Source organism: Pan paniscus, chromosome 22 (genome assembly GCF_029289425.2).
Source record: "Pan paniscus chromosome 22, NHGRI_mPanPan1-v2.0_pri, whole genome shotgun sequence".
Taxonomy (NCBI): domain Eukaryota; kingdom Metazoa; phylum Chordata; class Mammalia; order Primates; family Hominidae; genus Pan; species Pan paniscus.
The window spans coordinates 30020947-30035024 of NC_073271.2; the positions used below are offsets into that span (position 1 = coordinate 30020947).

The window sequence follows — 14078 nt, forward strand, 5'->3', positions numbered from 1 at the left end:
TGATCTGTTCTGGAAGCTTTTTATTGTTGCTCCAAGTTTAAGAATTTTCACTGATGGCAGAAAACCAACACTTTTAGACAATCTCCCGCATAGCCCTGCCCAGCTTCTGAATCTTGGTCTTGACAGACATGTCAACATATTTCTCGCCAATGCGCACAATCATTCCACCCAAGATTGACGGATCAGTCTACAAAAGAAATAAGACTGGAAATGTGAAAATGCGCTAATCAAATGGGACACACAAAAAAGTGTTTTGAAAGGCTAAACGTGTTACACAAATGTAAGAGGTTATAATTACACCTAGAAAAAGGCAAAAGTAAAACTGCACAGTCAGATAATCATTTAAATTTAAAATAAATACAAAATTTTAACTACAGAAAAATTAGTATAGAGTTAGATCTAATATTTCACTAGTACTTTCTGTAGCCATTTTAAGCTTAAAATAACCTGAGGAAACATACCATAAATAATTTAAAACCTACCTTAGCCTCCAATTTCAATACTTGGCCTTGACTTAGGAAGCTCTTGAGGACAGTTTTTAATTCAGAGAGTGTGGCTTCTTCTAAAGGCTGAAAGGCAAAACCATCCTTTCAATTTAGATAAAGCAAAACAGAAACTTCCAGAGTTAAAATACCCCAGGCCCACATCACCAAGACAGGCCTTGTAAGCTCCTCCCTTTGCTACCTGGGCCCATCATGGAGCTGCTCTGCAGCATTCACTCCTTGTTCACGCTGGAGGTTCAGGGAGCACAGGAAGGCCCTGCCTCACAGCATCACCTGGGCAGCTCCCACTCAGCCATTCAAGGACGGCCTGTAAATGCCACTCCCTCCCTGCCTCTGCTCTGTGTGCTAGCAATACAACTTGGAACTAACAAGGAAAGGCCTTCAAGTTTCTAATGCCTGAAGATGCAGCCCCATCAATGCAGGAGGACACAGGCCTCTCCTGGGTGCAGCCCTGGGGACACGACATGCATCTATCATGTCCTTGGCTGAAAAGTTGCCATTTTAACCTGGTTTTACATCTTCATGTTTCCCTAGCTCTGCTGGCTGTTCATCTCCCCGCATCCACAGCTACCTGGAGCTCTGGCAGGCCACTCCACTCTCTGAACCCCAGTGAGAGAACCTGGAGCAGCTGGCTTTTCCTGAAGTCAGCTCAGCTCCATAACCTACTTTAGAGCAAGCACCTCAAATGTCCAGACTGCACTCTCCTCTCGGCCCCAACTCTTACTCCTGGTTAGTTATGTTATAGTGTTAAGTGTTCTAATGGTGAAAATGAAGAAGGCTGTTAAACCAAAGGCCTTTTTTTTGAGACCGAGTCTCGCTCTGTCACCCAGGCTGGAGTACAGTGGCGAGATCTCGGCTTACTGTAGCCTCCGCCTCCCAGGTTCAAGCGATTCTCCTGCCTCAGCTTCCCAAGTAGCTGGAATTACAGGCGCATGCCACCACACCCGGCTAATTTTTGTATTTTTAGTAGAGACGGGGTTTCACCATGCTGGTCAGGCTGGTCTCGAACTCCTGGCCTTGAGTGATCCACCCGCTTCAGTCTCCCAAAATGCTGGGGTTACAAGCGTGAGCCACCACACCCTGCTAAAAAGGCCTTTTTTTAACTTGTCATAAATCCTACCTCCCTGGCCCCTCCTCTAAGAGCCTAAAAAAATTTGGCAAAAAAATTTATGTCTTTGTAAAGATATAACAATATCCTTTTTTTGGGGGTGGGGGGTGCTGGTGGTGGCCAGAATCTATTCGTGTTCAAAACATGATTTACTGAGACTAAAAGGTTACAGAATTCTGAAATATACATACCCTCCACTGAGACATGTACCAACTTCCAAGTACCTGTCTATGCCAGGCACATTTCATGCCTACTATCTCCCTTCATGTGGGCAACCCCGAAAGGCCACCGGTCATTATGCCCATTTTACATATGAGGGGACGGAGGCTCAGGGTGGGTAAGAAACTCACCTAAGGCCACATCAGCAGGTGAGGACCAGCCCCAATATTTGAAACCAGTCTGTGTATTTCTAAAGCCTGTGCTCTTAGTCACTCATCAAGACATAATGTTTTTCAAACAGTACAGACTCACGCACCCAACAGTATCAACATCAAAAGCATTAGTAACATTTGGTTCTAAAATCTTTTGCAAAAACAAGCATCCTTTAAAAGAAAATCATGTCCTTGTGGCTGGGCACGGTGGCTCACACCTGTGGTCCCAGCACATTGGGAGGCCAAGGTGGGTGGATTGCCTGAAGTCAGGAGTTCGAGACCAGCCTGGCCAACATGGTGAAACTCCGTCTCTACTAAAAATACACTAAATTAGCCGGGTGTGGTGGCAGGTGCTGTAATCCAGCTACTTGGGAGGCTGAGGCAGGAGAATTGCTTGAACCCGGGAGGCGGAAGTTGCAGTGAGCTAAGATCATGCCACTGCACTCCAGCCTGGGTGACAGAGTGAGACTCAGTCTCAAAAAAGAAAAAAGAAAAAAAAAAAAAAAAAAAAAAAAAAAAAAAGAAAATCATGTCTTTGTGTTCACTGAAGAATGGCCTGCACCAGTGCTTCATGATGGGTGACCGTGGGGCAGGTGAATGTCTAATCTGTGCCACACTGTTAGGGATAACTGGTGCAGCCACAGAGGGCTCCCTGCCTATGTCTGAGCTGTAATGATTTGCAGCCAGGCACATGTTTTGGGGGCACCAACTACTGAACTATAAACGTGCAAGTAAGTATGATGTGCTAGGATGCCTCTCCTTGAATCTGTGCTAACTAGAAGGTTAGACTGTCCTTTAAATGCTACATCTATTAATCCAGATGAGGTCAGGTGCTACGAATTCCAAGTCAATCTACCACACTCCTCTGTTTTCCTGTAGGGTAAGCTACACTACATTTGACTGAGTTACACAGGGAAGAAAATACATATTGAAGACAACAACAAAATTAATTCTAGGGAGGCAACGTAGTGTAGTCTAAGGAAAATGGACTTCTAAGAGGCCTTGAGGCCTGTGTTCAAATTCTAGTCCCACCTCGTATGACTTTGGGCAAGCGACTTCATTTCCCTGCATTCGGTTTCCTCATCTGTAAAATGAGGATAATTATACTTCTATCTCACATGAATCTTTTGATACTGAATAACATAATAAAGCACCCAGCATATAGTAGGGTTCAATAAACGGTAGCCAATTATAGCCCACGCTATCAAGTCAAAAAGATACAAAGGCCCAACGGCTCTACTCCTTCCCATTCACCACCACCAAAGATGAAAGGTTAGTAACTCTAGTTTCAGGCCAGGTGTGGTAGCTTACACCTTTATTCCCAGCACTTTAGGAGGCCAAGGCAGGTGGGTCACTTGAACCCAGAAGTTCGAGACAAGCCTGGAGAACACAGTAAAACCTCCATCACTATAAAAAACACACAAAAATTAGCCGGGTGTGGTGGGGGTACACTGTAATCCCAGCTACTCAGGAAGCTGAGGCAGGAGGATCACCTGAGCCCAGGAGGTTGAGGCTACAGAGGTGTGACTGTGTCACTGCACTCTAGCCTGGGTGACAAAGTGAGACTCTGTCTCAAAAAAATAAACTCTACAATTCTAGTTTCAGGAAACTACTTCAAGTGGTATTCATAAAATAATTCAAACGTATAATAGAGTCTAAACCACTCTTTTCCAACACATTTTGATGTACTTTACATTTAACCCAGGCCTTATGAATAATCACTGGTTACAGAAGCACTAATAAGATAGACGCTGGCTTTTCCAAAGCAAAGGGTCACAGAAGCTGATATAAAAATGAAACAAACATCCCAGGTGACAAGTTACCTTTCCCAATTTCTTGATTTTACCCTGTTTTTCCCTTTTCTTCCTGCAAAAGGTGACACATGTAATATTAAGGCAAACACAGCAGCAACAACTCGTTACTTACAGATGCAGAGGTCACTGTGCAAGGTACCTCTCCGCGATGGACACTCATCATGGTAGAAAAGGCAGAAACGACTCCTTGGGTATTGCTTAATCGACCATTTTCAGCAAGCAAATCTGCCAGAGTGAAGGTGTCTCAGTAACAAGAAACTCACCTGAACAAGTTATTCATGAAGTTGTATACTCAACCCAAAAAACAAACTTAGATTTGTGGCCTTAAAACACCATATACAGGGGCGCATGCCTATAATCCCAACTACTGGAGGCTGAGGTGCAAAGCTTGCTTGGGGCCATGAGTTCAAGACCAGCCAAAATAGTGAGATCCCATCTCTACAAAAAAACGTTAGGGCTTGGTGGTGCATGTCTATAGTCCCAGCTACTCAGGAGGCTGAGGCAGGAAGATTGCTTGAGCCTAGGAGTTTAAGGCTGCAGTGTGCTATGACTGTCCTACTGCACCCCAGCCTGGGCGACAGAGTAAGATCTTGTCTCTTAAAATCACAGTATATTCAATGTTCTTTAACAATGTGAATGGAGGCCAAGTGCAGTGGCTCATGCCTGTAATCCCAGCACTTTGGGAGGCTGAGATGGGCAGAGAGCTTGCGTCCAGGAGTAACATGGGTGAAACCCTGGGTAACATGGTGAAACCCTGCCTCACAAAAAAAAACTAAAAAATTAGCTGGGCACTCAAAAATTAGTGGTGCATGCGCGCAGTTCCAGCTACTCAGGAGGCTGAGGCAGAAGGATCACTTAAGCCCAGGAGGCAGAGGTTGCAGTGAGCTGAGACTGTGCCACTGCACTCCAGCTTGGGTGACAGAAAGGGACACCCAGTCTCAAAAAAAAAAAAAAAGAATGGAGAAGATACAACTTGTTATTTAAAACGCATATCCAATTTTGTTTTTTTTAAATAGACTGCGCTGACAAGGATTTAAATTAGTAGGTATGGGGGGTTCTCAGCTTGCAATCTGATTTTCATATTTATGTTACAGATTGTATGTTTGGCTACAAATTCAAAGATGATATCATGAACACACTTTCTCTGCAACTTTTATTTTGAGCTGGCTATGAGGATCTGAAAAGCAATCCAGGCTGCATGGTGGCTCATGCCTGTAACCCCAACACTTTGGGAAGCCAAAGCAGGCAGATGGCTTGAGCCCAGGAGTTCAAGACCAGGCTGGGCAACATGGAGAAACCCCATCTCTACAAGAAAATACAAAAAATTAGCTGGGTGTGGTGGCATGCACCTGTATTCCCAGCTACTAGGGAGGCTGAGGTGGGAGGATCACCTGAGTCTGGGAGGTTGAGGCTGCAGTGAGCTGAGATCGTGCCACTGCACTCCAGCCTGAGTGACAGAGTAAGACTCTGTCTCAAAAAGAGAAAAGCAGTCCAAATGTACCCAAGAATGCAAATGTCTCCAAGGATCAAGGTACAGCCACAGGCCACAAACCATTTTCTTGGTAGGTATCACATTGGCCGCCTCCACAGTTGAAACTACTGACTATACAATTAGACATGCTCAGGTCCTAGTATCCTTTAGACAATGCTCCTCACACTTCAATGTGCAAACGATTCACTCAGGGAGCTGGTTAAGATGCAGACTCTGATTCAGCAGGTTGCTGTGAGGCCTGAGATTCTTCACTGCCAACAGGCTCCCAGGTGATGCTGATGCCGCCCACAGTCCATGGACCACATTTCCAGTCATAGTTTCAAGACACCTCAAATGAAAAAGTTCTAATACTCACTGATCAGGTTGGTGGTGAGGGGAGAGAACCTCTCTTTGGCTGTGATGTCATTTAGGCTTTTCACTTTAATGGAACGCTTCACATAGGGATTCAAAACAGAAGCAGCCACTTTGGGTTCCTTCAGGATTTGCTGAAAGCATCAAAAAATAATTTCTTAAATTTTTTAGAGCACAAATGAAGGATGTGCCATGCACACACTTTCTTTCTTTCTTTTTTGGAGACAACGTCTTGCTCCGTCGCTCAGGCTGGGGTGCAGTGGCGCAATCTTGGCTCACACAACCTCCGCATCCCGGGTTCAAGCGATTATCCTGCCTCAGCCTCCCGAATAGCTGCACCACCATGTCCGGCTAATTTTTGCATTTTTAGTAGAAACGGGGTTTCGCCATGTTGGCCAGGCTGGTCTTAAACTCCTGACCTCGAGTGATCCACCCACCTCGGCCTCCCAAAGTGCTGCGATTACAGGCATGAGCCACTGTGCCCGGCCATACAAACACTTTCTTATGAATTAAATATTTTATGAATTAAATTAGCACTGCCGAAGAACATATGAAAAAAAGATTATAATCAAACAATTTTCTGACTGCCTTTCAGAATACACTGTGCACTGCACCAGGATTTTATATAGAATGATGTTCCTCAAAAAAATTTAAAAATACTGTACGAAGTTTCTTAAATTTGTTTTTGCTTTTCAAGAAAGATTATAAAACACTAAACAGCCAAACCTTCATTAGACTGCATACTTTAATGTATTTAAGAGAGGAGTCGTCTGGTTTTCTAGCAGTGCTATTTCTAGAGTGCAGACCTCACAACTGTGCTCTGACCACAGAGGCCTCCGCACCGCTCCCTTGGAGGGGCCCTGCCTCTTACAGAGTCCAGGGAACCCAGCAGATTCTGTGAGGCCTCTGGTGCTGCCAGAGCGGCCCCAAAGAGTCTGGGAGACAGAGTGGACAATAAAACAGGAGCACAACCATCATGGGAAACAACGTTCTTCTCATTTTGTTGTATCACAATGTCTGAATTCAGTGACCAAGTGCAGCTTCCAGCATGTTGCTCCAGAGTTCCAACAAACCAACAGCAGTTTCCAGTTCAGCACCTTCAGTTAACACACCTCTCTATGCTTTTCAATTACGCTCCTAGCACCTCCTCCCAGGCTCCTGGCCAGAATCTTGCCTCTGATCCAGGATACTGGTCAGATACTATCATCCAATGCTAACATTTCCACTTGAGTGACCCCACAGAAATGGCATTTTTCCATTAAAAATGCAGGAATATACAGATTTAAAGCATTCTGGAATTTGGGTTACCTAGTTTTTCATGTTTATCTGTGTCTCCTGCATCATCCAGAGGACAGTGCGTATCCTTGTATCATCCTTCCCTCTTAGTGCCAAAACCCTGCTAATATTCAGTGTCTTAAGGTAATTGCCTCCCTTTTTCTCCATGTCTTGACTGACTTCCAGGCTTTAGACAAACTCTATTCTAATATCCACAATCCAAGTAATTCTCTCCATTGTAAACATGATTGTTTCCGTTTAAAATGGGCATAACTGACAAGTAGCAGACAATAACCATCACCTCCAAAAATGCCTGTGTGAGACCCCGTCTGTTCCTGCATGCCCTTCCCCCAAATGTCTCCAACAATAGGGCTGGGCTCCTGGGCTCTGAGAGAATCATAAGAGTTTATCACACCAGCTAAGACCTTAAGCATTATCTGCAGAGATAAATGGATCAAGGAAGGAATATGGAGCTAAAATTATTCTGCCTGTTAAGACGGAAGTTCCAATAGAAGCTCAAGTGAAAAATGAATAAAACATAAACAGTACAGAACAGTAATACTTATAGACTATACATACGATGATTAATATAGAACGTAAGTATTATTACTCTATACAACTGGCCTATGAATTGTTTTTTCTAAACAATAAAAACTTGCAGATATGTGAATTAAAGAATGAAGAATCTTAAAATGAAGAAAAAACCAAACTTCCTCTGAAGAGGCTATATACCAGACTGCGTCTCCCTCACCTTTTTTAATGCAGACCTTACTGCCAGAGGTGGCGCTAGAAAATCAAAGAAGGAAGCAACAGAATGTGTAGAAACTTGTTAACTAGAAAATTCGGTGAAAACGAAAGCAGACATTCTCCTATTCAGTTACAATGTAGGCTTCTGGTAATACGGTTTATTTATTCTGCTTTTCATGTTTAAAAAAAAAAAGTAAAAAACATCTTGCAGCAGCCTCACAGTCTTTGCCTGTCAGTCCTCTACTACTACTGGGAAGCCCATGCCCCTTTACTAACTCTGCTGCCCAGCGTGCCCCACCCTGTTATTCTTCCCTCACATTTTGGGAACAAAATAATTAAGAGGTTTACCAAAACAATGAAAAGGTCTACATGGTTACTTCTGGGGTTCTGGCAATTGCAAAGGCATCTCTACCAAATGAAAACAACCTGTAAGACATATCTGAGCCTCCTCTGATTCTACAAGCATAGAATATGGCAATTAAAACCTGAGGAAAAGGTTTCATGAAAACAAATTCTCAGTAAAACCAAATCACAATATATTCTAAACACCTAGCCCATAAGCATAGGTATTTTTTTTTTTTTTTTTTTTTGAGACGGAGTCTCGTACCGTCCGGGGCTGGAGTGCAATGGCGCGATCTCGGCTCACTGCAACCTCGGCTTCCCAGGTTCAAGCAATTCTGCCTCAGCCTCCAGAGTAGCTGGGATTACAGGTGTTCACTACCACGTCCCGCTAATTTTTTGTATTTTTTAGTAGAGATGGGGTTTCACTATGTCAGCTAGGCTGGTCTTGAACTCATGACCTCCTGATCTGCCTGCCTCAGCCTCCCAAAGTACTGGGATTACAGGCGTGAGCACTGTGCCCAGTTATAAGCATAGATTTTTAAAGGTAGCTTTTAAATTCTCTTCTGAAATAGCAATTTTCCTAAATTATCATCCATTTTAATCTTATATTTCTACCTTTTCTTAGCCCCTAATCTTGGTTCCTAATATTAATATCCTTATATGTATCTGTTTGTTCTTTTTATATGTCTTATAATAAAAACCCAATATTATTACTAAAAATGTGTTTACAGACAATGGCTTTTTCCCAGTTTTTTCTTGTAGGATACACCTCATTAGGAATGCACAAACAACCAAAGGAAAAAATATACAAACAGGAACTTCATATGTAATGAATAGGAAAGCTACTTACTGCTACTCTCAACAACTCCTTTTCTACTTGCTCCAGCTTATTCTGTTTTGATGCCGCAGAATAAAGAGCTGTGGCATAGCGACCTTCAATACCGTATACCTGAACAGGAGGCTTTAAAAAAAAGGTGAAATAGGAGAGGAAGGAAAAAGGAAAATCAGTTAATAGTATACTCTCAAGAGCAGAATTTAAAATTTATATTTTAAAAAATGTATCTCTTTAACACAAAACAGTTTAAATATGTCATTCAAGAGCTGTCCTAAATGGCAATTTGCAAATAAATTAGCGATGTTTCCTTGGTCAGGTCACTCAATCTTTGAGCCTCCAATTCCTCATCTGTAAAATGAGGGGCTTAGTAGGCATTGTCTAAAGTCCCTTCCAGGTTTACATACCTTTATCAATTACTTGTACTTTAATTTTGAGATAAGCTTATGTTTCCTTTGAACTCAGTAACTATTTAGTTTCAAGTATGGGAGGTTGTGAACACTGATAGACAGTTTCGAGTATGTTAGAGCTAGGAAAACAGGTGTTTATGAAGCACACAAGTATACTTTTATACATTTCATACTAACACTACACATTTTCCCTTACATAGCCTCCCTATCGATGTTCAGTGTAACAGAGCCCTTTGGCAGTTTACAAAAAAGCCTGATGCTTGAATTATTTTTCACAATAAACTATAGACTTTTTTTCTACCATCAATGTATGACTACATGTTCTTAGTGGTGCTGTATGGTTGTAGTGGGAAAGCTCAGGCTTGGATGAGAAAGATTTAGTTCCAGTCCAGCTCTAGGACTAAGCTGAGTAACCTCAGGTAAATTTTCCCAGGGCCTCAGTTTCCCCTTTTGTAAAATGGGAAGACCAGTTACTCCTTAACACTGTTATGAAGTTTTAAGGTCTCACATGAAGGACGAAATGATTTTGATCATTTGATTTGAGATTTAGGGCTGGTAATGAGGACGGGACAGGATAATTATTTCCCTAAATTCCACCTGATTTGGGTTCATTAAGGACATAGACCTGGTATTATGATCTTTCCTTTACACGATTTTTCCAAGGGGCGGACTGGCTCACTGTTGATTTGGTGGGGAAAAGCGTGGGTAATATAGTCTGCCCAGCACATCTTAGAAAAGTTCCTGCTCCTTGACAGTTGAACCAATTCTCTATCACACAGGAACTTTCTTTAATCAAATAAAGAATTTCAAAATAACCCATAGAAATGGAATCAGACTTCATGTTCCAACAGGGTTGTTTCCAGCTGTTAGCCATGTATCATTTCAGGGGGCCTTCTGGGGAACTTCATTTATTATGTGTCACTAATAGTCCTCTTTATCCGGGGTCAACTGGATTACTTCTGGTTTGAAAAGAAAGGGACTGGCAACTCCCTGAAATAGTGAGCCTCCTTGGTGCCTACTGGAAAGAAAGGGTGTGAAGAGTATGAATATTTCTCACCAGAATGGAACATGGAGAACTGCATTAGAAACCAAGGTACCTTGATATTTTTTTTTTTTTCGAGACAGAGTCTTGCTCTATTGCTCAGGCTGGAGTGCAGTGGCATGATCTCTGCTCACTACAACCTCCGCCTCCCGGGCTCAAGCAATTCTCCTACCTCAGCCTCCCGAGTGGCTGGGATTATAGGCATGCGCCACTATGCCTAGCTAATCTTTGTATTCTTAGTAGAGATGGGGTTTCATCATGTCGGCCAGGCTGGTCTCAAACTCCTGACCTCGTGATCTGCCCGCCTCGGCCTCCCAACGTGCTGGGATTACAGGCGTGAGCCACCGCGCCCAGCCCGGTACCTTGACTTTAATATCGTCTCCTGTAATAACTTCCTGTGATAACTTGGGCATGTCACTTTGTTAAACCTGTTTCTTTCATTAAAAAAAAAAAAGTAAGTAAATGCTAGCTTGCCTATTTTAGAGGGTTAATGGAAAAACAAATGATTAAAAAGTTTTCATATTTAAAGATTATGCATGGGCCTGTCAAAAAGCAAATACTCAACACCATTCCTTTCCCCACCCTCTGCACACAGCACATTTTGGGAACCACAAGTCACGCAAAAAGGTTTAGATAGTAACTACACAAAAATCCACGCCCTGACTGTACTGCTGTTTGACTCACACTTTCGCGTACTTTATCATTACAGAAGAATATAAATTAACATACCCTCACAAGCTTGGCAAATGGTCTGACCACAGAGGTACTGAAGCATCGCACCTTCAAAGCAATAAAGGAAAATAGATCAAACAAAATTACTTGAAGGATTTCTGCATTTAACTCAATAACAACAAAAAATTTTAAATAACCTTAAAATCATTAGTTTTGTCTCTTTGTATATTCACATATTACATGAGGGTGAGCTACTTACTATTACTAAGGGGTAAACTTACCCAATGAGGATTATGCCAAGTTGCTCGGGAAATCACCTTCCCACAAACCTCCTAGTTTGCTAGGAATGGACCGAGGCTAGCATACCCGTAAGAGAGAAAAACACTAACTTCCAAGGAGTGCATGTTTCAAAAATATTTAACCAAAATTTTGGCGTTTCTATTAACAGACCCTTGAGCAGATCATTTGCAACAGACGTACCCTCCTCGGAATCCAAATGCTATGTGAAAATAAAGATGAATTTTTTGAGTACTGCCGCAGTTTGATCTGACAAGAAGCCTTAGTTCTGAGAGACAGTATCCTGCCCATCAAAAGACAGAGCTGGAATACACAGTTTAAAAATCACCTGCAAGCGCACAGGTCACAGATCACAGGTCACCTTCAAATACTCCAGCTATGGAACGTGTTTTATCAAAACTGCTTGTGAGGATTAAGACTTTTTAATGCTTATGAAAAAATTACCTAAGATGCCAGGAAGGGGTCATGATATGTAAAGCACCATGGTGAGATGCAGCACAAACAGCATAACATTTTTTCAAACTCGATCTTCTGGGTGATTCCGTGGGTTCAAATCTCAATTCTACCACTTACTGACTGAGCAGCCAAAGACTCATTTAAACTTTTCGGCCTCATTTTATTTATAAAACTGTGAAATGTGTTTTACAAATATTCCTTAGCATTACTAGTAAGTGATCTCTGACAGGTTTTACCACAATGGCAAAGGAAGCTGATTTGGGGGCTAGTCCATGCCCCTTCCCCGGAATTCAGCGAAGGGCAGACCCCCTCTCCTGCGCCCCTCAGGCTAGCAGCTTCCAGGGGCTGTGCTCGGAAGACGCCAAGGTTACGGCACGCGCAGCCCCGCGCCTACTGCCCCGTAGGCATCCCGGGGGACAAACGCTGGGTCGTCCTGAGTCGCTCCCACTCGCCAGGTCCCATAACCTTGAAGACTGCCAGACTTCCCCAGCCGAAGCATCGCACCCTGGTGCTCGAGGTTTGGTACCGGTCATCCCAGGAGGGATCCTCCCACTGGCTCTCAGGACCACCTTTCTCTCACCTGCCGGGAGAGCCCGGACACTGCTGGGGCAGCCATCTTCTCCCGGGCGGCTGTAGGTCAAACCCGAGTGGGAAGAGAGAAACGCGCAAGGGCGCACGCGCGCGTTGGCGTAACCGCTAGGTTCTCTGGGAAGTGTAGGCGTAGGGCGTCAGGCCGCAGGCGCAGAGACCTCCGTCGGGCTGGGAGTTGTAGTTCTTAGCAGTGGTAAGGGCTGGACCCTCGGGGTGGAGCCACAGGGCTTGGACTGCATCTGAAAATGAAGTCATTGTTACTGGCCAAGCGGCCCTCACTGTAGAATGGATTTGCTGTCCCCAGTTTTAAAATTTACATTTAGATAAATATGGTGGCATTTGTTCCATTTCACAGTTATTACCAGCGTCACTGGCTTCTTTACACTTCCTTCCCAGCATGCTAAAGCCTGCATCAATGGCTTTTTCTCACGTTGCATACAGAGACAAAACCAAAACAAAACAAAAAGCCCCCAGGAGCCTTGCAGCTCCAGGAGCGGACACCACGTCTCTCTTACCTGGGCCATGACTACCCATTGTTAAATAAAGAATTATTCAGTGATGCTTGTTAAAGCATGATAAGGAAGACTTTATTCAGGACCATAGCGATGGGTATAGGACCAGTGCAACAGGGTCTGGGAGTGGGCAGAGAGATTGGGCTCAACTCCGAAAGCAGAATGGGCAAATGGGAATTTATGGCCAAGGAGCAGTGCGGGGGTCAGTGGATAGAAAATTACTTAGAGGAAACTGGGGTAAGAGGGATTCTGGCTAAAATGACCTAGAGGAATCTTGTAGAAGACAGGCCAGGGTGATCAGACATCACCTGGGGGATGGTGAAGGATGAGGACCCTGATCAGATATCAAAGATGATCGGTTGTCGAAGATTAGGGGTTCTGGCTAAACTGACTTAGCAGTTTTGCTAAAACTGGACTTTACAAGGAGGTGCATAGATAGGACTACGAGAAGGTTCAGAAGTCTCACTAAAGTTTGGCCAAGCAAAAGCAAAGAATCCCTGTGGCCCTCCATTCCCCTCCCCTCTCCCCCATCTCACCTGAGTATAGAACTGAGCTGTTGGTTTGTGAGGGCATATGGGATTCTGGTACCTAGATTCTTGATTCTGGCTAGGGCAGAGTGGCTATCTGAGCATCAGGCCTAAAATAGGAGAACCCGGGTTTGAGCAAATTTGATATTGAAACTGAGAACTGGATACTAGCCTTGGATATAGTTTGTCTGCATCCATAAAAACAACCTATCTTCAACCCATTCTCTCTAAATAGAACTTGGTCGAATTTTCTCCTCTGTCAGAGAAGAGACTGGCTGGCAGAGCAAGGGTCAGTATTCCTGGTTGTAATAGTGGGGGTTCTGTAATCAACTTAAAAGAAAAATTCTCTGTTCAGATTTATTATAGAAACACGTTAATTCACTATTTTGCCCTTTTAGAGAGCAGTTTTCTCATTATTACAATTTTTATTTTTTGAGACAGAGTCTCGCTTTGTCACCCAGGCTGGAGTGCAGTGGCGTGATCTCAGCTCACTACAACCTCTGCCTCCTGAGTTCAAGCAGTTCTCCTGCCTCAGCCTCCCGAGTAGCTGGGACTGCAGGTGTACACAACCACACCCGGCTAATTTTTCTCTTTTTAGTAGAGATGGGGTTTTGCCATGTTGGCCAGGCTGGTCTCGAACTCCTGACCTCAAGCGATCCGCCTGCCTCAGCCTCCCAAAGGTTAGAGGTGTGAGCCACCACACCCAACCCCCTAAAAACTTTTTAAAACGTAGAGA

The 14078-nt window shown here is 43.6% G+C and overlaps 1 protein-coding gene across 1 annotated transcript; it reads right to left on the minus strand.

The window, feature by feature from the left end:
- On the minus strand, window positions 1–12542 carry ATP5PO (ATP synthase peripheral stalk subunit OSCP). Its single transcript, XM_008977692.4, has 7 exons — window positions 12293–12542; window positions 11017–11067; window positions 8854–8964; window positions 5644–5773; window positions 3909–4021; window positions 483–569; window positions 1–187 (listed from the first exon to the last, which is right to left on the minus strand). The coding sequence occupies exons 1-7, from the start codon at window positions 12326–12328 to the stop codon at window positions 74–76; spliced, it is 642 nt and encodes a 213-aa protein (XP_008975940.1). The 5' UTR covers window positions 12329–12542; the 3' UTR covers window positions 1–73.
- Window positions 12543–14078: the final 1536 nt, after the last annotated feature.